We start from the raw sequence: 27,489 nt of genomic DNA, 5'->3' as shown, positions 1-27,489 counted from the left end.
GGTGCGAGTTTTCCTTCGAAATTCATGCAGTTTTAAAACCTTTAGCTTCCTGTGTGACATGTTTCAAGTAGCCTGGGCCTGTACTTGCTTCACCTGAACTCACCTGAGGTCAGGTGAGGTCAGAGCTTCTGCACGCAGAACACGAGCGTCACTACACAGGTGTGCCGCATGGTGTTAAAATAAAACCGCCCCTTGTGTTTAACGAGTCCCGTGAAGTCCTGAGCTGAACCTGTGAGGTGAAGACATCCTGCTGCTGCTGACGTCAAATTAGGGCGGTCTGATGGTGCCTTCAGGGGCGCTGCGAAATACGGTTTCCAGGCGCATGCTGATCTCTGGGAGGGGACTCAAAGAAGGTGCAATGTGAAGCTGTGTGTCTGAAAAAATGGTCATAATTAAGGAGAGGAACACCCTGTGGAGGCTTTCTAAAAGCACATGTCAGCTTTCTGTCAGCTGCTCAGTGGAAAACAAGATGAAGTTGGGTGAGGCCACACAGGAAACTAACGTCTCACAGCTGAAAAAGGAAGTGCAAGGTTAGCAGCAGTGTGCATGGAGAGATACTACAGTGCTGCACTTTAAATATGAACACAGGAGCTGCTACAGATCAGCAGTTTCTGACTACAAAAGCGGGGGGAGCATATTTAAGTTATATTTCTGTTCATGAATCAATTATCGGATTATATAAAAAGAGGCAGTAATAATAAATGCTCTGCTTACAAAAACAGATGTATTCTTACAGCAGCTGGAGACAAATGAACCATGTCTTAAAGATCTTATTTTGAAATTATAGCTCAGACATGATGAAACACATTAGCTGTTTTTAAAAGGAATTCGAGGGTTCTGAATATCTGACTGGTGTAATCTTTATTTTTATGAATTGAAAACCTGTTATGACACTAGTCATCATCTTCTATTGGCTGCTCTCTTCAGGGGTTGTCGCAGTCGACCATCTGCCTCCATCTTCTCCTATCCCAGCATGCTCTTCTGTCACTCCATCCCTCTGCATGTTGTCCTGCACTACATCATCGAACCTCTGAGGTCTTCCTTCTTTTCCTTCCTCCTTCGTTACTTTGGATGCTTGACCCCATCCAAATGGGAATCCCCTCCCATCACACACAGCACCACTTCATATGCTTCTCTGCTACTCCTGACTTCCTCATGCAGTAAAAAAAAAAAATAGATAAATAAAAATATATTCTTTTAAATTGTTAAATAAATGGTAAAGTTTTTTGTTTTCAGGGTTAACTTCCTGTTTGATACTTGCCACACCCATTTATGACATGCCACACCAAGATATCACAGCTAAGGTTTATTTAGAAAAAATAAACAAACATAAAAAGTAAACAACGTTTAGATCGAACTCTTTATTTCCACTTTTGGCAGTATATAAACCCTGCCCATTTTCACTTTTGGCTGAATGGGACCGTTTTCAAAAAGCTCCGGTCACGCGTAAACACGATGTATTGGGGTTTCCGAGGCGGCCCTGAAGGCAGCAAACGGATCAAGCTGGAGGAGCGTAAAAAGTGAACGCGAGCAGGAGCCGCGAGGACAACAAGTTAGCGCGGATAATGGGACCATTGTGCTCCAGCAAGGCAGACCGCAGGCGTGTTTACTGAGCCGTCACATGCCGCCGGCCAACTTTTAGCTCGGATTCAGTCGTCGTTTCGTTCGGCGGGTCAGTTAAAAACAGAGTTCTGCTTTCAGTCGGATGTCAGTGAGTGAGACAGGTCACTTTTAAAGACAGGCAGGCAGACAGGTCGGCTGCACGGCTTCCGCTGGGGGACATTTTCGGCTCTGTTCACTTCAATGTCCACAGTAAACTGCGCGGAGGAGCTGGACTTCAGACTCATCTTTGAGGACGACGGCAGGCAAACGGCAGGTACGTGTCATTTTCTCGACGTTAGTTAGCAATTTGTCGGCGGCGTCAAGCTAGAGCTAAAGGGGGCGCCACCGGAGGTGACCGGCTTTGGCCTTCAAAATAAAACACGGCACGAAACTGGACAGACTTTTGAAGCTGCCGCAAAACTTGTGTCAGATGTTCATTTTTATTTTGTGGTGACTATTTCTAGATTTTTTTCCCGCTGGGTTCCCCATAAGGTTTAAATCAGTATAATCAAGCCATTACATTACATATTTTAATAAATGTTCCACCAGTAGCAAGTAGACATTGGACTATCTGAGATGTTCTTTTACATTTCCTTAAAATGTTAGCCAAATATATACAGTTCCTTCTCCTATAAAGTACTCTACTCATTTGAAATAGTCTCAAAACATATTCATTGTTTAAAATGTTAAAATGCTAAAATAGAAATATGAGCATGACTGGCACAGTTTTATCTCCATGAACTGTATTTTATGGTGTAATAATAAACAGCTTTGTAATAATCTACTAAATTTACTGTGTAAACTGTAGCCGTTTGTCTAAATGACAGATTTAATGACCTGTAGCTGTTTGTCTAATGACAAGGATTACAGTTCCCGTATTTCAAGCAGCTACGACAGTGATTAATGATTATTTTAGTCGGTAATCAGTTTATAATCCGAAAACAGTCCAGAAACACGTCACCATAGTCGAATACTTTGCGCGAATTTACTTTGAAAATCCCGACCGGATGTTGTGATTTTGTGTTTTGGTCGACGTGACACATCAGCTGTCTGCTGATAAATGTGGATCAGGAGGTGAATAGAGGGCCAAACCAGCTTCTTCACTTCCTGCCTGACTTATTGATAGACTTACCGATTAATCAGCAGATCAATGATGTCTGAACTGAAAACCATTAACAGATATTTTAACATTTACGTCATCTGACCTTTACTGCAAAAGCTCTTAATGTTGGCTTTTTTTTAACATCTTCATTTTATTTTTCAATAAATCAATTTATGGAAAATAAGATTCAGAAAATAGGAGAAAAAAATCACAGAAACTTCACTTTACCCCAGACTTCAGCGTAAAAGTCAGAAATATCAACTTTGTTCAAACTTGATTTGAAAAAAAAAAAGGTAATCAGTTGACTCATCAAATAGCCAATGGGCAAACATTTATAACACATCGAAGTAAGAGGAAGTTGCAGTTTTGAATTAATGTCCACGAATAGCAACGTATGTGGCGTGTTTGTGGCTTTAAGTCTTGTGTGTGTAACCCGAAATCTATCGGGTGGTTTCCTGCTCGTTAAAAATTTACTCCCCACCAATCATGTTGGAAGGAAAATCACCAGATCGTCATTTTAAAAACCAAAATACAAAGGGAGGGTTTAATTCACTCATGCATAAAATACATTTGTTTATCAAACGGTCAGAAATAACAGGAAGATGCTTTTCACTATGATAACAAAGACGTCGCCCAAAAACTCTGATTTAAATGGAAAAACCCCCTGACTAAGAAGTCTTTTTGCAACGTTCCGGAAATTGAGAATTAGTCGTATTTTTAGTTTCTCGTGGCTGATATACTCATAACAGCATGCTGTTTAAATGCTTGGTTACTGAGGGGCAACCAATCAGAAAGGGGACTGGAATACACTTCTGTATGGCATCTGTCATAGAAATAGATGATGCCAGATATTGCAGCGCCTTTAGGCGACTGCTGTTGTGATTTGGCGCTGTATAAATAAAATTGAATTTAATTGGATAAAATGTGAAAGAATACAACAGACGGAGCGTAGACTCTAGCTGTCTAATATGTCTAACACTTGAAGAAAGTACGCTTTGTTTGGTTTTCTCCAACTTCATTTATTAAGAGTCTGTAGCTATAGCTCCACAAACGCATTGCCTGTGACAGCCCTGATATAAAATAAAAAATTATAACCGACTTCCTTTCATAGAATAACATAAAAAGATTGTATTGAAGTTCTACTGATGCACAGCTGCTGTAGTAGAGTCCAGGAATAAAAGCATGAAGCTGGAACGAAGCAGAAGAGGTCACTTTAAATTGTCATATTTTTCAAACATTTATGCATTTGATGCACCATAGACGAGATATTTTCAGGCCTCATACTCATACCTGTGCAGAAAAGCCTGCGTGACGTGCTGTCGGTACTTCTGAGTTTTATCATCAGCTAAAAGCACCTAACTGGCATGTTTCTGCATTGCAACAAGCTCCAAACCTGCCTTTGTCTCCTTGTCAGTTTCACACTGTCAGCAGGTCAAGTTAGGAGTGATGTTTGTTTTCAGAGGGCTGGGTCTTCAGCTGGCTCAGCTTCTGCCTTCATGCTATAACTTTGATTATCTGCTTGCTGATGTGCTGACGCCGTTTCCTGATCTGAGTGTTTTCTGTGTTTGATGTTTAACCTGCTGGAGGTCCCACCCTCTCGTTTTTATTTATCAATAGTTCAAGCTTTCTGAAGGTCTAAATTGGCTCTTCAGACACTTTACTAGGAGCCTGTTTCAAAAATACCTGTGTCTTTAGTTAAATCTATGAAAAGTGTCAAAAGAAGAATCCATTCTTAATTAAGGGAAGCAGGAGGAAAGGCTGAGGTATGAAACGTATACAAGAATTGGACTGAAATGGGTCTGATGGAGCGATGGATCCAGATCCAGTATAGATGGAGGAGGTCAGGAGAGAGGTCCAACAGTGAGGCTCCAGCCTGTGAGACACGGTGGAGGCTCGGTCATGGTTTCAGCCAGTGCTGTCGGAGATATTTGTTAAAACTGATGAAAGTCAGATTTGATCCACTGTACAGTAACATCTGTAACATCTGCGTCTCATTTGGATGTTAGGTTTGTTCTTAGTTGACATCACCTGTGCTAAATCCAAAGTGTTTCCACATAATGGCCGATTCTGATTTTAGAAACAAGCTGCTTTCCTTCTGCTGTGCCAGACGTTTGCTCTTTGTTTGTGTGTCTGTCGTTCAATGTAGTGTCGTTTCTGTTGGCGGAGTGTTTTCCGTATCATAACTGAGGTTAATGATAATATATTAATTAGGGCTGCCACAAACGATTGTTTTGATAGTCGACTAGTCACCGATTATTTTTGCGAGTCCGGTGTTCTCACGGCGCTAGTGACCTAGCCCCCGGCTAGCTATCGAGCTAGTGGGTAACAGACGTCTCCGAAAACGTCGGAGCGCTTTTGAAAATACGTGGTGTCCTGATAAACTGAGCAGATATTTGAGGTTTACACAGCTACATTCTCGCCTGAAAATATGTTAAATGTTTATTTTGTGACCCAGAAAGAACAATAAGAGCAATATTAAAACTAACTAGCTGCCGCCATTGTTATAAACTGAGCTGGGCCGCGCTATGAATTCTGGGACACAGCTTCTTCTTCTTCGGGGTTTAACGGCAGCTGGCATCCTTGTACATGCAGTGCTGCCATCTTCTGTTTCAGTCCGTTATTACACTCTTAAATCCTGCTACTTATTCCTGCGTCTTTTGTGATCTTACAAAGCTTCAAACGACGCGTCGACTATTAAATAGGTCATCGACAATTTTGATAGTCGACGTAATCGTGACTAGTCGACTAATCGTGGCAGCCCTAATATTAATAACATATTATTGATTAACCTCGTCTTGTGGACGGAGGTTCTCAGATGTTTGGTCTGTTTTTGGCGTCTTCTTCCTGCTGTTCGATGGCGTTTGCGGTGGACCCTCAGCAGGAGCTTTGGGAGAACACGGGGATCGTTTTTAGCTGAAAGAATTTGGACCATTTTTCACTCTGTGGTTTCTCAGAGTTTGTTTGAAGGAGTATTTTGAGCCAGTAATGACTAATGAAGACAAAGCTGTGGTTTGCTCCTGACAAATTTTGTCCTACTATTATATGTAATAACACTTTATTATTTCCCACCAGTCGGTTCTTACTTTGACAGTTTTATATCAGACTGCTGACACAGTAAACTAAAGTAAATCCTTGGACTTGGTGGAATAATCAGTTGTGATTTTGAGCAGATGTGATGTTATTGGCAGCTCATAGGTCATGAAATTAAAGTCTTGTTTGTAGATGGACAGAAAAACAGCGAGCAGCTATTTTTATACTCTTTCATTGGTTCTTTAGTCAAACAGACACTGAAGGAATCGTCTGCACCTCTGAAAAGTTTTCACTGGTTTCTCTTTAATTCTTGACGCTTCTTTCAGCTGTTCTGAATGTCCTGCAGGCTGACTTTGAAAGACTGGCAGATAAGCAGCTTCAGCAGCTCTGATGGATGAATGGATGCATAGACTGTGAGGTGATTAGATGTGCAGATAGATTACGGACAGGTCAGCAGATGGCTACTGCAGATGTGTTCGTTGTCTGCATGCGCTTCAGGCAGCGTGCTGCCGTGCATCACTGCTGGCAGGTTTTACTTCCTGGTTTGCTTGTTTTTTTTGTTTTTTTTTGTTTGTTTTAACCGCTCTGTGACACCCAGCTGCTGGCGGGTATCACCTCCTCCCCCTCTGTCTGCACTCAAACGGGGTAACTGTTGCATCAGATCTCATTTATTTCTACTCAGCGAGTGGAGCTACTGAAGCAGATCACAGTTGGAGCTTTTATGCCTTTTTTGCATACACACTGCAAGGTGTGTGTGTGTGTGTGTGTGTGTGTGTGGGTGGGTGGGTGAAGGGGGGGTATTAATAGTAGTGTTGTAGTATGGCGTGTGTGCAGCTGTGTGAATGCATTTACTCAACTGTTGGAGATAATCTGTCACCATAATTACCTCGGTGCAAGTAGAGTCGGACCGAGACGGCGTTACTGAAAATAGCTGAATAATGCATCACGAATACGCGTCGTCACAGACACTATACAGCAAATGGTAAACAATCAGCAGGCAGACAGGAAGTGGTTCTCCTCTGGAGGTTGTTTGGCTGGTTTGGGATTTCATAAAACTTTTTTAAACCACATTCAGTATCAGTTCCCTTATCGGATCTCATTTTTGGGCATCTAAAAAAGTATAAATAACCACAAATCAGAGCATCAGTGTGTCAGGACCTCTGTGGTCACACAAGATGCTCATTTCCATCTCTCACAGACCTTTGTGGTTTATTGCCAACTTTAATTTGATCAAAAAAATGAAAATATCCCGGATTATACTACAGGGTGGGCCATTTATATGGATACAGCGTAATAACATGGGAATGGTTGGTGATATTAAAGTCCTGTTTGTGGCACATTAGTATAAGTGAGGGGGCAAACTCCTCAAGGTGGGTGGTGACCATGGTGGGTAGAGATGGGCCGATCCGATATTACGTATCGGTATCGGTCCGATACTGACCTAAATTACTGGATCGGAGAGAAATAAAAAATGTAATCCGATCCATTAAATAGCAAAAAAGCACCTCACAAAACTTGCGACACGGCGTAACTCGGCTCATTACCGTAGCACGTCGGAGCAGTATGCGTCACGTGATAGAGCGGCTGTGTGTATTTGTAGCCTCGCTACCAATCCAGCATTTCATCTCCGAGGAAGTGATCCCAGAGAGAAGTAAAGCAAGTGTGTAAGTTCATCTCTGAATGTTTGTAAAGCTTAACAAGTGATATATGGAGCGACTGCCTCTTCTTGCTGCTACTTCAATCATGAAACTGATCAATGATCAGCTGATCGGCTTTTCTCTCTTCTTTGTTTTTGGCCCACTTTGCACCAGAAAGAGGAAACCAGCGGCTGAACAGCAGCAGCACGTTTAAGCTTGATCAGCTGTTGTTAGAATTTATTTAATATTACTTTCTACTCGAGGATCTTTTTCTACGTAGCTGACACTGGTAACTGTGCAGGGCCGGATCTAGCAAAGTTTAGCCAGGGGGGCCGATAGGGCATGAACAGGGAAAAGGGGGCACAAAGACATACTTTTCTTTCTTATTGTCATTTAAAATGTCGAGCTTTTAATAAATAATTATCTGAATCTTACACCCAAAGTTTTAATCTGATGTAAAATGTATAGAAGTCAATTACTGTATATAGTAACTGTTAAGTCTAATATACCCCAGTAAGCTATAGTACTTTTTCCTTTGGGAACCATCTGTGCAGTCTGCAATTTTGTTGAAGAAAGATGTTGAATCTATTTAATTATTCTTGAAAAATAATTGATTTCTGTGCATTAAATTAAAGTTGATTACATCGATTAAGCATCATGAGGTGGGGGGTGGTTCCCTATTATTATTATTATTATTATTATTATTTTTTGCTGGGAGTTGGAACCCTATTAGTTAGGTTGCTTAATATTTACGCTAAGTACTCTTTAAAATACCAGAATAGGGAGGATGGTGTAGGTTTAAGTTTATTAGATTGATCAGTTTTGCTGAACTATGAAATATTTTGGGTGCAGTGCATTTTTTACATACAGGTATAACAGAATAGCTTTAGTGTTGTTGTTTATTTAAACTTGAGTATGAACTTATACCAAATGCAGCAAGATATTAAAAAAACACTATATCAGATTCATATCTGTATCGGCCGATATACCAATTTATGATATCGGTATCGGACATAAAAAAGTGGTATCGCGCCATCTCTAATGGTGGCCATTTAGAAGTCGGCCATCTTGAATACAACTTTTGTTTTTCAATAGGAAGAGGGTCATGTGACACATCAAACTTATTGGTAATGTCACAAGAAAAACAATGGTGTGCTTGGTTTCAACGTAACTTTATTCTTTCTTTATTTACAAGTTTCGGACCACTTATAAAATGTGTTCAATGTGCTGCCCATTGTGTTGGATTGTCAATGCAACCCTCTTCTCCCACTCTTCACACACTGATAGCAACACCGCAGGAGAAATGCCAGCACAGGCATCCAGTATCCATAGTTTCAGGTGCTGCACGTCTCGTATCTTCACACCATAGACAATTGCCTTCAGATGACCCCAAAGATAAAAGTCTAAGGGGGTCAGATCGGGAGACCTTGGGGGCCATTCAACTGGCCCACGACGACCAATCCACTTTCCAGGAAACTGTTCATCTAGGAATGCTCGGACCTGCACCCATAATGTGGTGGTGCACCATCCTGCTGGAAAAACTCAGGGAACGTGCCAGCTTCAGTGCATAAAGAGGGAAACACATCATCATGTAGCAATTTCAAATATCCAGAGGCCTTGAGGTTTCCATTGATGAAGAATGGACCCACTATCGTTGTATTCCATATACCACACCAAACCATCACTTTTGTTGTTCCAACAGTCTTGGAGGGATCCATCCAATGTGGGTTAGTGTCAGACCAATAGCGCTGGTTTTGTTTGTTAACTTCACCATTCACATAAAAGTTTGCCTCATCACTTAAATGATTTGCAAAGAGCAGTGGTTCCCAAACTGTCAGGGAACTGCAGCGGGGCTAAAAGTACTACATTAAAAAGAAAAACTTGAAAATTTCTGCTTTGAATTAAATATAAAATTGCTGTTAAATGATTGCATTAAAAAAAGTAGCAGAACCAATGAAACAAATCAACGAGAGTTTTAAAAAATGACGTTATTCATCACTTTTGTACCTTTTTTTTAACCTGAAATCATGACGCATCTCATCGTTGGTGAGAGAACTGAAATGAAGTCGAAGCTTCAATCAAGCAAATGAACAGAAGATCAAAATGAATCGACAGAGGAGGAGGAAATGCGTCACGGCGGGCTGATGTGGTGATCACAGTTGTGATAATTGGGCTGAAGCAATGTTTTATCACATTCTGTTTTGTTGTAGTGATCTTTACACACGTTGGTTTCTTTTTGCCTTTTTTGGAGGTTTTTATGTCGAATGATGTAATGACAGGAAGTCAGCCTGCATCAAACATGTAAAATACTCAAAGATGTTGAAATTGTGAAACTGTGCAAGAGCAAAATTGAAGCTTAATCATGTTGCTGTTACATCTGTAGCCAAATGACATGACAGTCATTTTTACATTAAATGATAACATATCGACGAGTGTTTTTCAGCCTCAAAGCAGCACTCCGGGGATATGACTGCACACATAATATCTAAACTCTGAGTAATCTATACGTGCCAAACACTCATTTCCCAGTACGGCCCTCAGAGAAGATATCTAAGTCTTTGCTCTATGAAGGTCACATTCTTGGGATGTGAGGATGGTCTTGTTTTTGAAATCCTGTTAAACTCTGCAGGAAACCCTGTGGACTTCATTTCCTCACCGCTTTCCTGCAGGTTCTCTCCCAGCGACTGATGAATATTACCTGTCAGGTGCAGTCGTCTGCTGCAGGACAGCTACACCATAAAAAGAAAACCACACATTTGCAATGCAAATGATCTCCTGCCTGATTTACATGTTGTTTTCTTTACTCCGCTTCGCAGGTCCAGATCTCGATGTGAGGACGTTTCCCTCCTCCGCGCAGGCTCTGGTCGAGCAGCCCTTCATCCAGGAGCTGCAGAGTTCCCCCTCATGTTTCACCTCAGACCCACATGTTGGATACCAACTTCAGGGGCCCCAGTACGGTGCCCAGGTGAACCCCAGAGCCTTTGACTGCCCCAGCATTCAGATTACCTCCATAGCACCAAACAACCATTTGGAGCCCGACAGTAGCCAGGATGTTTTGGCAGTGGGCGGGGCAGAGGGGGGTTACAGCGATGCATCCTGGTCCAGAGACCAGCTGTACCTCTCTCTGGAGCCCCGCTACCGGGATCCGGCTCTGTGCCCGAGCCCGTGCAGCAGCCTCTCCTCCAGGAGCTGGATCTCCGACCTCTCCTCTTGTGAGTCTTTCTCGCATACCTACGATGATGTGGAGGGGGAGCTACCTGATGCCGCCCGCCTCGCTATGGGTTCCCCCCTCGGCTCGCCTTTTGGTTCTCCGGGCTGTGGGGGCGGAGCCTTTGGGGTAGAGTTGTGGCAGCAGAAGTACCAGCATCCTTTGGCCTTCAACCCGGCGCTCTCGCCCCATCAGTCACCTCGCCAGTCGCCCCGCCAGTCACCGTGCCACTCTCCTCGCACCAGCGTGACAGACGAGAGTTGGCTCAACCGCCGGCCCACTTCCAGGTAGATATCGCCATGGAGACCAGATGTCTTAATTTGGTTCATTTCAACCATTTCAAGATAAAATCACAACAGGACCCTTAAGTAATCGATACTTTAAAATTAAAAAAATAAACATATTATTATATATTAATAAATAATGAACTCCTAATAATTAACTGAATAGTCAGAGTTGTGATTAAAGGTGTGAATTTTGGGAAGCGCTTGTTTAGCGAGTCAGGGGACGGCTCCGGAGCTGCATGCGGCTCTTTAGTCCTTATAGTGCGGCTCCGCCTGGTTTGGGAAAATAATTTAAAGTATTTAGCTGAAGTGTATTATATTTAAATTAGTTCTTTTTTAACTTGTAGTTCTACATTGGAAGATTATTGTGATATTGACATATAAATATAAAATTATATTTTATTATTTTTTCATCGCTCAAAATAAGCGTCACACTTGTGGAAGCCGGTGTAGCCGCCGAAACGCCTGCATTTATCGAGACTTTCAGCCCCAGGTAGGCCAATTATGGATCTTCGGATCCACATTTTGTCAGCAGCTCCACCGTGAACTTTGTTAAAGACAAACGCCGCTCACGCCTCACAGACGACAGCTTACAGTCCTGTAAAGATGAAAGTGACTTCGTACAGCCCCGATCTGCAGACGCTGTGCGCAGAGGTTCAGGAGCAGAAGTTCCGTTGTAAACATATCACGGCAGACCCCACGATGTTTGCATGAACACGCTTTTCACACACAGTTGCTGACGCACACAGCCGGCTGTAGCTTTGCAGCTCACAGCCCGACACACACCAACACAACAGCACAGATGTTAAGGCGGCGAGGCGTGATTGCGGGTGCTGCTCAGGTGCGTCCTCCTCCCCTGCAGCGGCGCTGCAGACCACGCCCCGCCACACAAATTAACCAGGTAAAATACATATTTAGAATTTTGTAAATATTTATTTTTCATTTCTTTAGCAGCAAAGTGCTTTTTTTTTTTTTTTTTAAGTTATTTTTAAAAGTCAGGTCAAGGCTCCAAAAGCCCAAAGGCGATACAACAGTTTTTGTTTCTGGATCATTTTAGTTCAGCTTTGCTTTTGTTATATTTCTTTAAGAGTTCAAAATGTGTTAATTACATAAATAAAATGTAATTTTCTCTGTAGCACTTCATGGATTTCATAAGCAGCACACCTTAGTTGTTCACACAAAGGTAAAAAACAATATATACAGTGTTATCTTCATTTTAGATGTCAACAAGTATTTGCGGCTCTGTTTTCTTTTGCGTGGAAACCGGCTCCAAATGTCTGTTTGGGTCTTAAAGGTTGTGACCCCTGGCCTAAACACATTCAGATGTGCATGTCTGAGTCGTTGATCCCGCTCTGCTTTCTCAGGCCGTCATCCAGGCCAACCTCCCCCTGTGGTAAGAGACGCCACTCCAGCGCCGACCCTCATGCCCGCTCTCCGTCCCCTCACCACTCACCCAGCCCCACACCAGGCGCCTCCCCACGGGGCAGCGTGACAGATGAAACCTGGGTGGGAAGCCCTGCCGGCGCCCTCGGATCCCTCCTCATGTGCGGATTCCCTGAGCTGGACGTTCCCTCCAAGACTAGGAGGACGTCGGGGAGTCAGTTGGTCCTCCTGGCAGGTCAAGTAGACTCCAGTCTGGAGTCCTTCCAGGATCCTCCCGCAGAAGAGGGGCGGGAACAAGAGGGCCTGGCCGAGCTCTTCCTTCAGGTGCCCTCCCACTTTACCTGGAACAAACCCAAACCCGGAAACGCCCCTCTGTTCAGGTGGGCCTTACAGCATTCAGCAAATAGATTTGGGTGTAGTTCGGTTACTAGCTGATGATCACATCTGTTTTCTCTGCCTTCAGGACCTCATCGCCCCCTCCTTTGGACTGGCCTCTGCCCAGCCAGTATGACCAGTGCGAGCTGAAGGTGGAGGTCCAGCCCAAGTCCTACCACAGGGCGCATTACGAGACGGAGGGCAGCCGCGGATCCATCAAGGCAGCTGCTGGACATCCTATCGTTAAGGTGCGTCCTCACTATCACTTTCATATTAACCTTTTTTGTCACCGAGTTTGTTTAATCTAAGCTTGTTCTCGATTTACTTTAAGGTGAGTTACCTTGGCACTGACTTAATATGTGAGATTCAAGGGTATTATAGAAATAAACTGAAATGATATTGGAGTCTTTAAACTAATAAACAATAGAATAAGGACGCTCGGGGCACTGGTGCAAAAGTTTACTGAGGCAAACTACAGTGAGAACAGCCACTAAGGCTATTACTAGCTGAAATGAAAGTAAGAGCTTTCAGTGTTGGTGTGATAGAAGAGGGTGCATGTGATGGGTCAACATTAAAATAAAAACTGGATGCACTTTCACTGTTCTCACCACAGCCATGTTGTTAGTCAGACAATGCCATTAAAATGCTCCAAAAGGCTTCAACAGCACAAACATATCCCGCCTAACAGACAGCTAGCAGCTACAGCGGTCTGGGGTCGTTTTCTCTCTGTTTTGACCTCCCGTCCACACTGAGACGCCGTTTTCAGTCAAGGAAAACGCAGCGTTTTGAAAACGCTCTCCAAAGCGGATACATTTGAATTCAGTTTTTGCGTCGCAGTGTGGACAGCGAACCCAGAGCCTTTTTGAAAACGATGACACATTGTAGTCATGTGATGCAGTCATGTGACCAATTAAACTAAGATAGCGGGGGTATTATACAGCAGTTGTTTTGTTTGACAGCCCTGTTAAGGATTAATATCAGTCTGTACGCGCTTCAGAGAGCTTTTCTTCAAATTCTTTATTTCTCACTCACTTTTGCAACTTTGTACTGTTGTGTTACTCGCAGCAACAACTCCACCTCATTGTGAGTCCATTTAAAAAACTCTGTGCTTTTCCTCGACATTTTGCCGCGACGTTTCAAAGAGCCGGAAATTAAATAAGCTGCAGACTGAAATGAGGCAGGCCAAATCTTCTTGCGTTTTGCGCTTGCACAGTACTGAAACGTAAGCGTTTTCGGCCGTTTCAATGTGGACGCACAACTCTGGGAAAACGACGGAAAACGCTTGTGTGGACGCGGAGCGTTTTCAGACGAAAACGCAGTTTTCAAATCTATCCGGGCCAGTGTGGACGTTGCCTGTGTCACCATCCACCTGTCAGAGGCCACGCCCCTAATAATGCAAATTTTAAGGCTTCACACAGTTTAAACAGGTGAGTCGTTATGAAGGGTGAAATTATCTTTAAAGACCAAAACACCTTTTCCCCCTGTTTCATGCTATAAACGTGTTTAATACTGCTGTAACAATTTAACATGGGAGTCTATGGGGACGTCTGAGGCCTCTAGTGGCCATTAGAGGAACTGCAGCTTTGACTTCGTTTTTTGTTTAGGCTGTGGTAAGTTTAGGTTTCTGAAAATGAAAACAGTTCAGGTAGATGAAAACAAGCTTCTGTGCCTGCTCGTTCAGTTTTTGGTACTCTTCAAACAGTTAAGTGTGAGTCTGTGGCATAAATAATAATTTTAATAAAAAGCTGAAAGCACCGAGCCTGTGGTGACCCACGGGAGATGGAATCACAGGTCGACTGAGGTTGCGTGCTTTGCCGATGTGTCGAGTGAGCGGCCCCGCGGAGCCTGTGGATCAGACAACAGAGGCGGCCTGAGACAAGTAAAGCCTTCATCAAGGCCTCGCATGTAACGGACACCAGCAGGGCTATTCTGGGTGGCACATTCTCAGGCCGCCGCCAAGGCTAGAAAAGCTTCCTGCTGCAAGACGTGCTAAAACTCGCAGCGTTTACTGTCGAGAAAAGGGACAACAGGTCACACAGGAAGCAGATAATCACACTCAGGGCTGCTGTTTAATTTGTGAAATCTACAAAGGACGACAGAGCTAGGGCTGTTCTTCAAATTCTCTTTGTCTATTTTTCCTCTCATCTTTCTTTAGAGGAATGAGGGTAGAAACTGAATGGTACAGTGACCCCTATCTTTATGATAAAGCAAATACTTAACAAGACAATATTAAAAGTTAAAAGTCTTTATAAAAGGATAAGGCAGCTCACTATGCAGATGATTTCTTAACTGCAGGTCTGTAAATGTCACGATCAGTCGGGCCGTTTTCATTTTTTCATTTCCTCGTCCTCCAAGAGATCCCAGCATTTCCCAGGATCCCTTTCCCGGTTTTTAAACCTGTTCCAGTTTAAATGCTGAATCATATGCAATCAATCATCATCAGAACTTTTCATGGCGAGACCTTTTATTGGGAAAGGATCTGCATTTCGACCTGTAATTACAGTAGGTCTAATAAACGAGTCGTATTCTCAGTTACATGTTAGAGTCAAAACAAGAGAAAGGACCGCACTACTGTGGGCTACACCCAGGTGCCCCACCACATCCACCTGTTTTTGTTTCATTTATTTATGTTTAACTGTCAAGACAGTTGCTTTTATTTACAAGTTTATTTGAAGCAGTCGCTAATTTGGTGACTTTTGTTATAAGTCTGTAGCGCTCGTCCTGTTAAAACAGTTTCTAGTGTTTGCTTTCATTTATGGTTATGACACAGGCTTTTTGTTTGGACTTTTTATATAACAATTGGAGGTATAAATGTAAGCCAGGCTCGCCTGTCCAAAGGTCAAAAACACACATAACACCTCAATCAATCAATCAATCAAGCAAGGCTTTATTCGCCTCGTGCAGGTTGCCCTGCAGTGCCCTCTAATACTCGCTAAGAAGGAAATTTGCAAGAGATTAAAATAGTAACTGTTAGATTTCTCTTTCAGTTCTCCTTCTTTTCCTTCTGCTAATGTGACCACAGTCGTTTTCTCTCCGTCTCAAACATGCTTCATGTGTTCACTCCAGCTTTATTTGTGGCCGGGAGCTTTTCAGTTCAGATATCACTTTTGCTTTGCGATAACCTTTTTAATATCAACACCCTTCCTGAGGACGTGTGACACCAATGATCAAGGCCACTTACAGCTGAACATGCACATAATGCTGCCTCCTCCGTGTTCGGAGGATATTGTCATCAGGCCTCTCCTCCTCTGTAAGTTATTCCTGGTTTCATCTGTCCAGATGTTTTTGTGTTGTTGTTTTTCTACCTTTCAAGACAAATATCACAAATTGCTTTGCAACAAAATGCTAAAAAACAAATGCTTTGTCTCCTTTAGCTCTCAGCCTTGACGCACAGGCCCTGATCACATGACCTTAGGTCACGATGTAAATGGCCTGTATTTATATAGCGCTTTACTCGTCCCTAAGGACCCCAAAGCGCTTTACATATCCAGTCATCCACACAGTCACACACTGGTGATGGCAGCTACATTGTAGCCACAGCCACCCTGGGGCGCACTGACAGAGGCGAGGCTGCCGGACACTGGCGCCACCGGGCCCTCTGACCACCACCAGTAGGCAACGGGTGAAGCGTCTTGCCCAAGGACACAACGACCGAGACTGTCCAAGCCGGGGCTCAAACCGGCAACCTTCCGATTACAAGGCGAACTCCCAACTCTTGAGCCACGGTCGCCCCAGTACGTTGGTAGTTAACTACTCTCTGATGTAGAACAAATCAATCAAATCTTCCAGAAAATGTGGCAAGAGGACCAAGAGTTCCCATTACCCTTGGACACAAACAGACTTCTTTGTTTTTTCAATCGAGAAAACTCTCAGCGATCTAAGTTTTAGTAGAATCTAAGCAAGATCTGTAACATCCTGGGGCTTTACAGGATGTCATCAGCATAGAAGTGACGAGAACCTCGAGAGGAGAACCTCTCCAAAGCAGAGCCTGATACACCCACCCAGTATCTCCACCTGTCGAGCATAATGTGATGGTCACCAGTGTCACAGGTAGAGCTCAGGTCCAACATTAGCAGGAGTAACTGGAAGCTCTCGAAACTTTACAAAACCAGAAAGAGGTTTTTGAACAAAGATGCAGGCAGATGTTTCCAGTTCAGTAAAGAAATGGATACAAATCTTTCCAAAATAACAGCCGAGCTGGAGAAAGAACAGCTGGCAGGCAGGAAGATGCTGAAGGAGAAAAAACATTTCTCCCATTACAGGAAATTTCCAAATAATGTCCTGGGATTAGTTCCTCTCTGAAACCAGTTAACCAGCCTAGTGATGGCCTCCCTCACTTCATCTCTTTGGACCTCATGCTGAGAGTGAACGGCTAACACATGGAATCACCTCCAAGTCTTTTATCTGCTTAAGTTCTCCTGGATATTATTTGGATAATATTTAGGAAGTAGGCTTCACCAGACCATGAAACTTACTTCTGAGCCTCTGAAAATGGGCCTCTGTATAAAAGCGACGGTACTTCCTAAACAGCTGATGCAGGACTTTTGTTTGGTGGTAAAAATGCATCATTGTCCAAAAACCATCAAACCATTTCTTTAAATAAAGGTCTGACCACTTGCGTCTATCCCTCAGGTGGCCTTCATGCTAAACTACACATCTGTGTTTTTCCCCATGGAAAAATTCCCTGCACTGATCCAGCCAGCACGAAATGAATCATTGTAAAACTGTACTGTGAGATATCACATGTCGGCTTCACATCCAACAGTTTAAAGTAATTTGGAGTCCAGAGCGTGACGTTTCAGGTTGCAGTGGTGTCAAGGTGTTCGTCAGGATGAGCAGCTGCTTATCAGCTCGTCTTTCTTCCTTTCCTGTAGTTGCACGGATGCAGCGAGCAGCGGGTCGGTCTGGTGCTGTTCATCGGCACCGCGGACGACCGATACATTCGTCCTCACCCCTTCTACCAGGTCCACCGAGTGACGGGGAAGACAGTCACCACCATGTGTCAGGAGAAAATTATGGATTCCATCAAAGTGCTGGAGATCCCTCTGCTTCCAGAGAACGACATGTCTGCCAGGTAACGATCACGAACCCTATAAGCCATGCACCGTCACTCAGGTGCTCCTCATATTGTTTCAGCACAGAGAAGAGCTTCGAATGTCCTTCAAGGAGCCTGAAGAAAGACGATCAAATCAAATATTGACTTTTAAACTTGCTGCTTCTCCATGTATATTTCTGATTTTTTCCTAACAACGTGTAAAGAACGGGCGGGTGTTGTTACGTTCCCCTGAGGGGTCTAGGCGGTTAGGGGGAAGTAACAAAAAGTGTCCGGGTCAGAAAAAGGAGTCACGGAGGCAAAAGGGTTAAATTAAAGAGTTTTATTAAAGTAGCTCAGCTAAAAGAGACGGATAAGCCGCTATCACCATTTAAGGAAACAAACTTTCCACCTACCAGACACCATAGCAACGGTTAGGCATCGCCTGTGGAAGCTGCCAACCCCATCTCAATGGGTTCAAAATACTGACTGAGGGTGGCCCCAGACCTTCAAAACAATGTCCCATGTGATAGCCAGGGCTTTTTTTGAGCCTCACATGTGGAGCAGGCAGTCAGAAGACCTTACTGGAACAGTTTTCAGGTGTTTCTTCAGGACAGGGGTACAGGCAAGTTTGTTAGCAAGGGGTGCAGGTCTGAGTGGTGGTTCTACACACGATCTGTCCCCCTGCAAGTCATTTTGAGGACCCGAGAAATGGTCAACCAGCGGCAGCTTAGGGTTAGTTGACCTCTTACACTGACTACATGACACTACTAAGCAATTATGGTGTCTCAATACTTTTGCACAGCATATCAAACCATTTACATACAGCTGCTAATTATACTTAATGCTCAGCTACCCACACCCTGGGTAGCTGAGTCTTTATCACGTTCCCAATGATATCGATCTTCACACCAGCCTCGCTGCCAGAAAACCTTTCATGTTACTGTTTTTTCTTCATCTGAGCAACAAAACACGGTAACAATTTCCCCAAAAATGATCGAAATGATCCCAAAACTGGAGAGAGCAATTTTACTTTGAACACAAAGACGGAAACACTCAGGACGTTTGTTCTGAAGGTGTTTCGTGACTGAGGCATCTACGAGGTTTCGAGCCCTCCTTTTAGAGGAGGGGAAATTACAAAGATCAGCTGTTTGTGACAGGAAATAACATCGATAAGAACTCAGCATGGTTTTAAAAACATACAAATACACGGCCGCTGTCTCTTTAGGCTTAACGAAGGTCAGGAAGCCAGATTAGAAAGCGCAGCAAAAAATAAAGAGCTGTGGTACAGAGTCTAGACACTGTAGAGGAGGCAGGAAGCATGTAAATAATGTCACCGTAATCTCAAACATTTAAAGAAGGAAGCATGTACATAAGTCGATAACGTTAGTCTGCTGCTTGTTTGCAGGCAGCGTGAGTGAGCTTTAAGTGGTCATGGCCACAGGATGGCTTTGCTGTGAGCTCAATTATTCAGTAACTAGTAGTAGTACTAGCCATATATGGTGGTGTTGGGTTAGAGCTGTGAATAAGGACCTTGTGTTCACAAAACGGTTTGTACAGATCCTTGAGGCCTTTTGTTCTCGCGTCAGCAACTTTCAGCCACGCTGTGGTTTTCAGGCACGTCAGGCTCATTTAACAAAACTCTAATAAGCGGAGGTGTTTGTAGTCAGATGGGTCGCTCCTCTGTGGATCTTGTTTCACCAGTTTCTCGCTCCCACACTTCAGCTTCATACCTTGCACAGTCTTCTCTGCAGCTGGCAGGAATGTGGACCTGAACCACAGTGCACACTGCGCGAGCTCTGGTCCACGTGTGGACAGGTAGTTAGCAGTTGAGACGATGCGTTCTGATAAACGGTGCCTTTTTTCTCGTAGCATCGACTGCGCCGGCATCCTGAAGCTGCGTAACGCCGACATCGAGCTGAAGAAAGGAGAGACGGACATCGGGCGGAAGAACACGAGGGTGCGGGTGGTGTTCAGGGTCGCCATCCCTCAGCCGGACGGCCAGATTCTGTGGCTGCAGACGGCGTCGATTCCCGTGGAGTGCTGTGAGTCTCGCAAACAGGAAGCTTGTGTTCCTTTAAAGCACGATCGTAGAAGAAGACGCAGAGGCAAAAATATACTGCATGTTTGTTAATGCTCGAGTTACCTTCTCCGTTCTGTTTCCTCTGCAGCACAGAGATCTGTAATAAAGTCCTAAAATAAACCTGTTGCTTTTCAGCCCAGCGCTCAGGTCAGGAGCTCCCTCAGGTGGACAGCTTCAGTCCAGCCAGCGGCTCCGTGGAGGGAGGACAGGAGCTGCTCATCAGCGGACCCAACATTTCCGCTCAGTCCAGGGTTGTTTTCATGGAGAGAGGGCCCGGTAAGATCGCCTTATTAATTTACTGCAACTTTAATAAGGTTACATAAACTTCTGTGAGCCTGATGATTTGTCTGAAGGTCTAACTCGTGTGTTTTGTCCCCTCAGATGGAAGATCGCTGTGGGAAACCGATGCCAGAGTCGTGCCTGAAAAATGCAGCGGAGTAAGTACGAGGAGTGATGGTGATGCAGCACACAGACGGAGAAAGAGTGAACGATTTAAGAATCCAAAACTTTTTGTTCTCCCTCGAGAATGAGCTCCAACTCGAGCAGCTGTTGCAGTAAATCACTGCAAACGCTCATCGAGGCAGCGTCGGCATCTTTGAGACACGGGAAAACCAAAAAGTTTACATTTATTTCTTTTTTTCCTCAAACAGAAACTGAACTCTTCATGTTTCAGTTCAGTTACCATCCTGACTTCCAGCGATGATAAAAAACAAAGTGACTGGGTTCTCACAACAAAGTTCTTGTTCTGACTTGTGCTGTAAATCAAGCGCACCCTCCGATATACAGCTGTACGCTTTGACCCCGCTCTGAAGGCTCAAGTTCACTCTGAGTTTGTTCAGCTGGATCTGAGATCGGGACGGATGAGCAACGTTTCGACAGGAAGGATCAGTAATGTTTGCAGATGTCTGAGCGTCTCTCGCTCAGTCAGCTTTAGGCAGAGCTCAGCTCAAATGTTTGTTGGCTCCAATCAATCAGTCCAATTTTATTTGTCAAAAGTCCTTGACATAGAGCAGGAGGTATTTACTAATTGGGAAGTTGGTGGTTTGATCCCGTCTGCACGGTGAGATGCTAACCCCAAGTTGCTCTCCGATGCGTCCACTGGAGTGACTGTTAGAAGCACAGAAGAACATGAGTGTATGAGTCAGTGAACGATATGGGCTCAAATTGTGGTCATAAATATTTTGTACTCGTAAATCAGGATTTGTAAGTGTAAAAAGAATTTGTGTGTGTGTAAAACAGATTTGTGTGTGGACTCAGCCAAAAAATACGTGAGAAACTCTGCACTCAAGTTTCAAGTTACAAGTACGAATTTTGACCCCATTTTTCTTCCTTTCATCTGATTGGCCAATGTCATGTCAATCACAAATTTAACTATCCAATCAGAGAACAGATGGGTTTGGCTATTGGAGGGGTGCTTTATGGAGCTTCAGGTCTTTGAAGGGAATAAATGGCCTTTTACATGCCAGTGCCAGTGTTGTGGAAATGACAGTCTTCTCCAGTGGGGATACTTACAAAGCTTTCTTCGTTATGAATTAGCATACATGTTTTTATTGAACATTTGAAGAACTAGCAAAAAAAACCAAAAACTCTTCAAAAAAAACAGGTAGAGCTGCTGCAAAAACCCACAGAGCCCAGCAGCCAGCAACAAATCCTGGATCCTTGGCTTTTAGTTAGCAGTTAGCATTAGCAGCACATCCTGCGTCTGATGTGAAAGGACTTTTATGCTGCGCACTGTGACTCACAGCCATGGTCCCGGGTCAGCCCTGACTTTGTGTTAAACTAATCCTAAAGTAATAATGGTATTTCTAACCACTGATATACCACAACTTTATCCTTTCAACAGCTTCTGAACATTAGGGGACCTAGCTGCTATTGGATATTTATACAGTTTGAAGCTGGAGGATCTCTATATAAATATCCGAAGAAGAAGAACCAAGAACACGACTGTAACGCGCTACGCTGCAACGGACCGAGATCTTCAAGAACACATGTTCAGGCGTGTTTCAAGTTTCCAGTGAACGTGTGAATGAGTCAGAGGCGGCTCTTTGGCATCAACTCGACGGACGTGTGTGAACACGCATCGTTAATTAACCATTAGCCAGAACAATCAAGATGGGTCTTCCAGCATGGCGGTGACCCAAAACTAAGGCAACAGAGAGCAGCTGAAGACGGGTCCTGGAGTGGCCTGGCCAGCCTCCAGGCCTCCACAGAAAATCTGTGGAGGGAGGTGAAGTGGCAGCCAAGAGAGCTTCAGAGTTTCTGTAAAGAGCAGCAGACCAACATCTGAGACGAGTACAAACCTGGTGACCAACTACAAGAAACATCTGTTTGTGGCACTAATGACTGAATTAGATTTGACCTCTGCTGCTTAATAAGGACAAAAGTCTTTCTAAGTTAAATATGTGATAAATGGTGTCGCAAGCATAATTAAAATCAGTGAAAGCAGTCAGGCGTCTGCAACCTCCCGAGGTTTTACAGCGAGGTGTGTCACTGTGGAGATGCCGTCTTGCTTCTACACTCAGACTGATGCTTACTGAAAACAGCTCGACCTCAGGATGAAGAAACTTTTGCCCGGAGTACTTTTGCTTCATAGCAGCACGGTACTGCGATCTTAGTTTTATTGCAGGATCCTGCTCAGTTGTGTTGGTGCGTTGATCTTCGTCAGTGCATGCAGCGACGTGCTTTTGTTGCTTCTCGGTGTCCGAGTGTGATTTCAGCTGTAATGTTTCTTTGTTTGCCTCCTGATGTCCGGCTGCACAGTGAGCGGAGGGAAAATATTTGGGTCTAATATTTGTAGTCTCCCCTCGGGCCCTGAAGTGTCGAGCTCACAGAATTTTGCTCAGGTTTTTTTTCTGAGCATTTGAACGTCTCTTAAGATGGGGACCAAGATTCCCTTTATAGGAAGTGGAAAGAGGAAGTTACAAGCTGAAACCTCCAGCGTTACCACGATAAATTTCAGACATTCATATAAATACTGTTTCCCCTTTTTCGTAGTGCCATGAAGCCTTCTTGCCGAAGCTCCTCCTCCTTCCTTTTAAGTGCGTTTTGCTGACGCGCTCAGAGCCTCCGTGTGGCTGCAGATCAGAGTGCAGCGCATGTGTTAAACCACATCATTTAGGTCCAAACGCCCAAAATACAAAATGCATTAGTATGTAAAGCAGAAAAGCAACAAATGCTCATGTTTTATAAACGTGTGTGTGTGTTCCAGTCCAGCATCGTGGTGGAGGTTCCTGTGTACAATAAGAAGGCGACGTCGCCGGTCCAGGTCCAGTTCTACGTCACTAACGGGAAGAGAAGGAAAAGTGTGACGCAGAGCTTCACCTACCTGCCTGGAGTCAGACACCACGGTCCTCCCGCTGTCGCCACAGTCAAGCAGGAACGCTGGGAGCCAGATCGCATCTCCCAGAATCCACCTGGCTTCAGCTTGACGGCCTCGCGCAACGGCACGCTCAGTCCTGACGTGGCGTACTATGGTTCCTGTGACCTCCTGGTGCAGTGTGGTCCCCAAAGCAACCCCCATCTCCACCATCCTCACTCCTCTGCTCCTCTTCAGACCCCTTTAATGTATCCTCAGACGTCCTCGGTCCCGCTCCAAGTCTCCTTGCCTTCGCAGACCACCTTGATTCCCCTTCAGACCTCCGTCATGGCTCCTCAGATCACCACGATTCCTCCTCCAGCCTCTTCTGTCCCACTTCAGACCTTCTCCGTCCCTCCACACTCCTCCCCTGGTGGATCTCAGAGGGACCTGTCTCTGAGTCCCAGGAGTACCTTTGTGACACCCGCCAACCCCCAGAAGGACTCTGTGCTGGCCGGGCCGGGGGAGGCACTCATCATCAAGCAGGAGCCGGAGGAGCAGCCGCCTCTGGGATCTTTAGGCCTCCAGGAGATCACGCTGGATGATGGTAGGAAGCTGGATGTTGACCCAGATTTACTCTTGATAAAAACAAAAAAGCTTCTTCCTGTTTTTTTCACAATAATATACATTTATATTTATCAACATAATATACAGATGTGAGGTCAAAGTAATTTTAATCATTTTAAATTATGGAAGTGACAGCTGTGCGATAGGACCAAAATCTCATATCCCGATATAAGACTTTTATCGTCCTGACAACGATATAAATCACAAAAAGGTAACATTGTATGTAAATTCTGTGAATCTTGGGCAGCTCGACTTGCGTGAAGTGTTTCCAGCTGCGCGTCCTTTACCTGGAGTCCAGTGTTTTAACCGATGCATGAAATGATACCTCCAAAGGTTGATTCTGTTTATCTGGACGCAGCGTTTTGTGGGAGAAATGTTTCGTCATCATCAGGTGACGTCTTCAGTCTCAGCTGACTGCAGGTTTTTATAACCAGTACGTTTGCATAATGACTGAAACCAGCCCACTGAAGGAACAATGGGCTGGGAGGTCAGTTCCTTCATCTTAATTATGCAAATTCTCATGAACATTGATCAACAACCACTGATGTCCATGAGTCCCATTCACAGAGAGGTGGGCAATGGCTGCAATCACAGCATTGTAAGATGGTGACAGATGTACCCTTAGGCCCCCTCCTCGATTCAGAGACGGTCTTTCCCTTTTCACGTAAATGGCCTCCTTGACTCCGCCCTCAAACCAGCGTTCCTCCCTGTCCAGGATGTTACATCCTCATCATTGAAAGAGTGTCCACTGGCCTGTAGGTGTGAATAGACTGCAGAGTCCAGGCCTGACGAGTTATTCGTGACACAGTCATCTCAGGCACAGAAGCTCCACCTACTTGCTATTTTTTAAGGGGCAGCCAATTTGCTTAAAGGAGGAGGAGCTAAAACTGCTTGTTTCTGATTGAACTGAGGGGCTGCACAAAGACTCATTATGAGATAAAGAAGGATTATTGTGAACTCTGAATGATGCAAAGCTGCCGTGGTGGAGTCAAAGTATCAAAGCATGAGCAGCGTTCGTCTTTTTACCTCGTAAACCTGCTTGTTTCAATCTGTTCTTCTCATGTCAGTGACACCATGTGTGCACTCTGTCGCTCTCTGATGTTGGCTGTGTGCGTGCGTATTGCGTTTGATCTGGGTTAATAATAGCTGTATTTGCTGCTCTGAATGGTGCAGGTGGAGGTTAAATTTGTTGGCACAGGCAGCAGCTGTCCTCAAGGCGTCTGATCTTCACGCTGTCTTCCTCCATAGCCTTTCAGCTCGAATTTAAAACCCCGAAAATCAGAACCCCCCCCCCCCAGAGGAACGGCAGCCTGCTCACAAACTGAAGCACCTACAGGAGCTTCTCTGGCATCCCATTCTCTTTGTGGAGGGCACCACAGGGAGTTTGTGGCTTTTGAATTATGTGACTCCTGAGAGATTGATCTGGTTTGGAGATGTGATTTATTTCAGATATTTAAATCAGTCTGTCAGTGCAGAGAGTAGAAGTGCGACATAATAAAGTTTAATGTTCAGGATGTTCAAAAACATTGTTATGCTCACCGCATCAGCACACCGGTAAGAAAACTATGACTGGTTATACAATATCTGTGTGCGTGCGGTGGCTGATAGAAGTGTATTTACACGATTCTGAAACACATTAAAAATGAAAATCTGGATAATGAATGTTCTCCGTGCCTGCATGATGGAGACTTTTGGTACTTTTTTATACTAAATTAGAATTTAACACCTGACCTGACCTTTCATTAAAAGATTGATAAAGTGATGTTGCCATGGACACAGCCTGGGACCCTGCTTTTACTGTCTGCATTCATGCTGGAAATCCAGCTTAAGGTTTCTGTCGTCCTTGAGGTCCTAGCAGCAGGAGCGGCACAATGGTGCAGTGGTTAGCACCATCACAGGAGGTTCAAAGGTTAGAACCTGCCTTTGTGTGGAGCGAGCGTTTCCCCGTGGCTATATCGGCTTCCTCTGTTTTGGTTAATCGGTGACTCTAAAGTGTGTGTGTGTGTGTGTGTGTGTGTGTGTGTGTGTGTGCGCGCCTCAGGTTTCACTGCAGAGCTATGAATAGACCGAGCTGTTTGCTGCTCTGCAGATGAACTCAGTTTTATCTTTTGCTGCTCATAACGAGCGCACTGCAGTGTGACCGCCACACCTGCTCAGCACATTTCAGTCCTGCTGCTTCATGATGTGGGAACAGTTTAGTATTTAATGGACGGGTTAGAAAAGCAGAGCAGAGGAGTTAAAGAAAGCCAGTTTGTTTAATTTGTTGCTGTTGGAGTGAATCAGGGAGCTGAATGTGATGGATTCGTTTAAAGCACTTTGTCCTGCTGTGCCCCCGTGTGGCCGTGCTCGGTACTGTAACAGAGTCCTTAAGCAGGTTCCTAACTGGGAAGGTGAAGTGTTAGAGTCTGCAGCCACAATCAGAACTAAACCTAAGGAAAGGTGCTTAAGTGCTTCCTTTATTAACTCCTTCTTAGTGCTCATGGAGACTGGAGCATCCTTCATGAAAGGAAGGCACCATCGGTGCAGGTCATGCTTGAAGCACTGATTGTGACTGCAGAGCCTTCAAATCAAACTGACCTCTGTCCAGTAAACTGTGTCGTGTTATTTTAATTTTACCCTCAAAGAGCCCAAAAATCAAAATATGGCTGGTGAATTTCAGCTTCTCTGCCAACACAGCAGCAGAGAAGCTGAAATTCCATCCATCCATTCGCTTCCGCTTATCCTTTTCAGGGTCGCGGGGGCGCTGGAGCCTATCCCAGCTGTCATAGGGCAAGAGGCGGGGTACACTTTGAGGGTAGCTTTGCATGAGTCACACCTCAGAGTAATCCCTCCTTCTTATGCTGAGCCCCACTGCAACCCCTGAGGTTAAGCATCGTTCAAAACTAGCCATCCTAGCTCCTCCCCCTTCCAAGAAAGTTTCCCTCTGATTGGCTGGGGCTGCCCCTCCCAAACAGCACGACCACGCTGCAGTCTCACTCCTTCAAAGACAGGGATCGGGTTCAGTTTGCAGTTGAATGGGATCGAGTTGGCGATTACATGCAGTCTGATAACAAAGCAGTTAACTGCTTAATCTGCAAAAGGTCTGCAGAGTCCAGCCTCAGGTCTGAATCCAACTCCTCTGCAAATGGTGACGCAGTTGCTGCATGAGACCAACAAACCGACACAGGTGCTCAGCAACGTTTGTTTTATTGGAATAAACAGACCACAACGTTTCTGTTTTGTTTTCAGTGAACGAGATCATCGACAGGGACATCGGTGGCCTGGTTGGCGGCGACCAACCCGACCGGTACGACTGGGAGCCAAAATCCGGCGCCGGCACCTTACCGTTCTGCGGAGGCCCTCAGTAGCACCAGCGCTCTCAGGAACGTCGTTTTTCTTCTGCTGTTTGCACAAAGTGCTCCAAACTGATCTTCAAGTGCCTGAAAACGTCAGATGACCGTTTCCTCGTCTGTCTCAGGAATTTTAGAGAGAAACCGACTCGTACCTCACAGACAAACCAAAGATTTAACTTTTCATGAGCGAATTGGAGGAAGATTAAAGGGCTGAAATTTAACTTTGTTATAATAATTCTAACAATCGGTAACGTCAGACGTAAAATAAGAAAATTCTGTTATTTATTGGCCAGTAAATTACAAATAATCTATTTTTGATACTCTGGATCTGATCCTCAAACCTGAAATCCTTCAGCTGATTTACATTTTTATAGCTTTGTTTTACACTCGTTTACATTTCCTTCGCCCGGTTTAACGTTGACGCTTCTCGACCGAACTGTTGTGGTGTGACACGGCGTTTTAGAAACATGTTTAAGGTTGAAGTAAAAAGAAAAACAAA

The 27,489-nt window shown here is 44.4% G+C and overlaps 1 protein-coding gene across 1 annotated transcript; it reads left to right on the top strand.

Moving 5' to 3' along the window:
- The first annotated feature begins 630 nt into the window (after positions 1-630).
- LOC113025051 (nuclear factor of activated T-cells, cytoplasmic 3-like) lies at positions 631-27,489 on the top strand. The gene is made up of 10 exons (XM_026172426.2): positions 631-1,876; positions 10,188-10,866; positions 12,228-12,626; positions 12,710-12,869; positions 17,496-17,695; positions 19,526-19,698; positions 19,872-20,012; positions 20,118-20,173; positions 22,945-23,638; positions 26,887-27,489. The coding sequence occupies exons 1-10, from the start codon at positions 1,804-1,806 to the stop codon at positions 27,003-27,005; spliced, it is 2,694 nt and encodes an 897-aa protein (XP_026028211.2). The 5' UTR covers positions 631-1,803; the 3' UTR covers positions 27,006-27,489.

The sequence above is a fragment of the Astatotilapia calliptera genome, chromosome 7, assembly GCF_964374335.1.
Source record: "Astatotilapia calliptera chromosome 7, fAstCal68.1, whole genome shotgun sequence".
NCBI classification, from domain to species: Eukaryota; Metazoa; Chordata; class Actinopteri; order Cichliformes; family Cichlidae; genus Astatotilapia; species Astatotilapia calliptera.
The sequence above is the reverse complement of the archived record's forward strand: the minus strand, read 5'-3'. Positions and strand labels throughout refer to the sequence as shown.

Excerpts from the sequence above, each read along its gene's own strand:
- LOC113025051 (XM_026172426.2), top strand. The coding sequence starts at position 1,804 with ATGTCCACAGTAAACTGCGCGGAGGAGCTGGACTTCAGACTCATCTTT. Across the intron at positions 1,877-10,187 it reads CGACGGCAGGCAAACGGCAG|GTCCAGATCTCGATGTGAGG; the intron begins GTACGTGTCATT and ends TCCGCTTCGCAG. Across the intron at positions 12,627-12,709 it reads GGAAACGCCCCTCTGTTCAG|GACCTCATCGCCCCCTCCTT; the intron begins GTGGGCCTTACA and ends CTCTGCCTTCAG.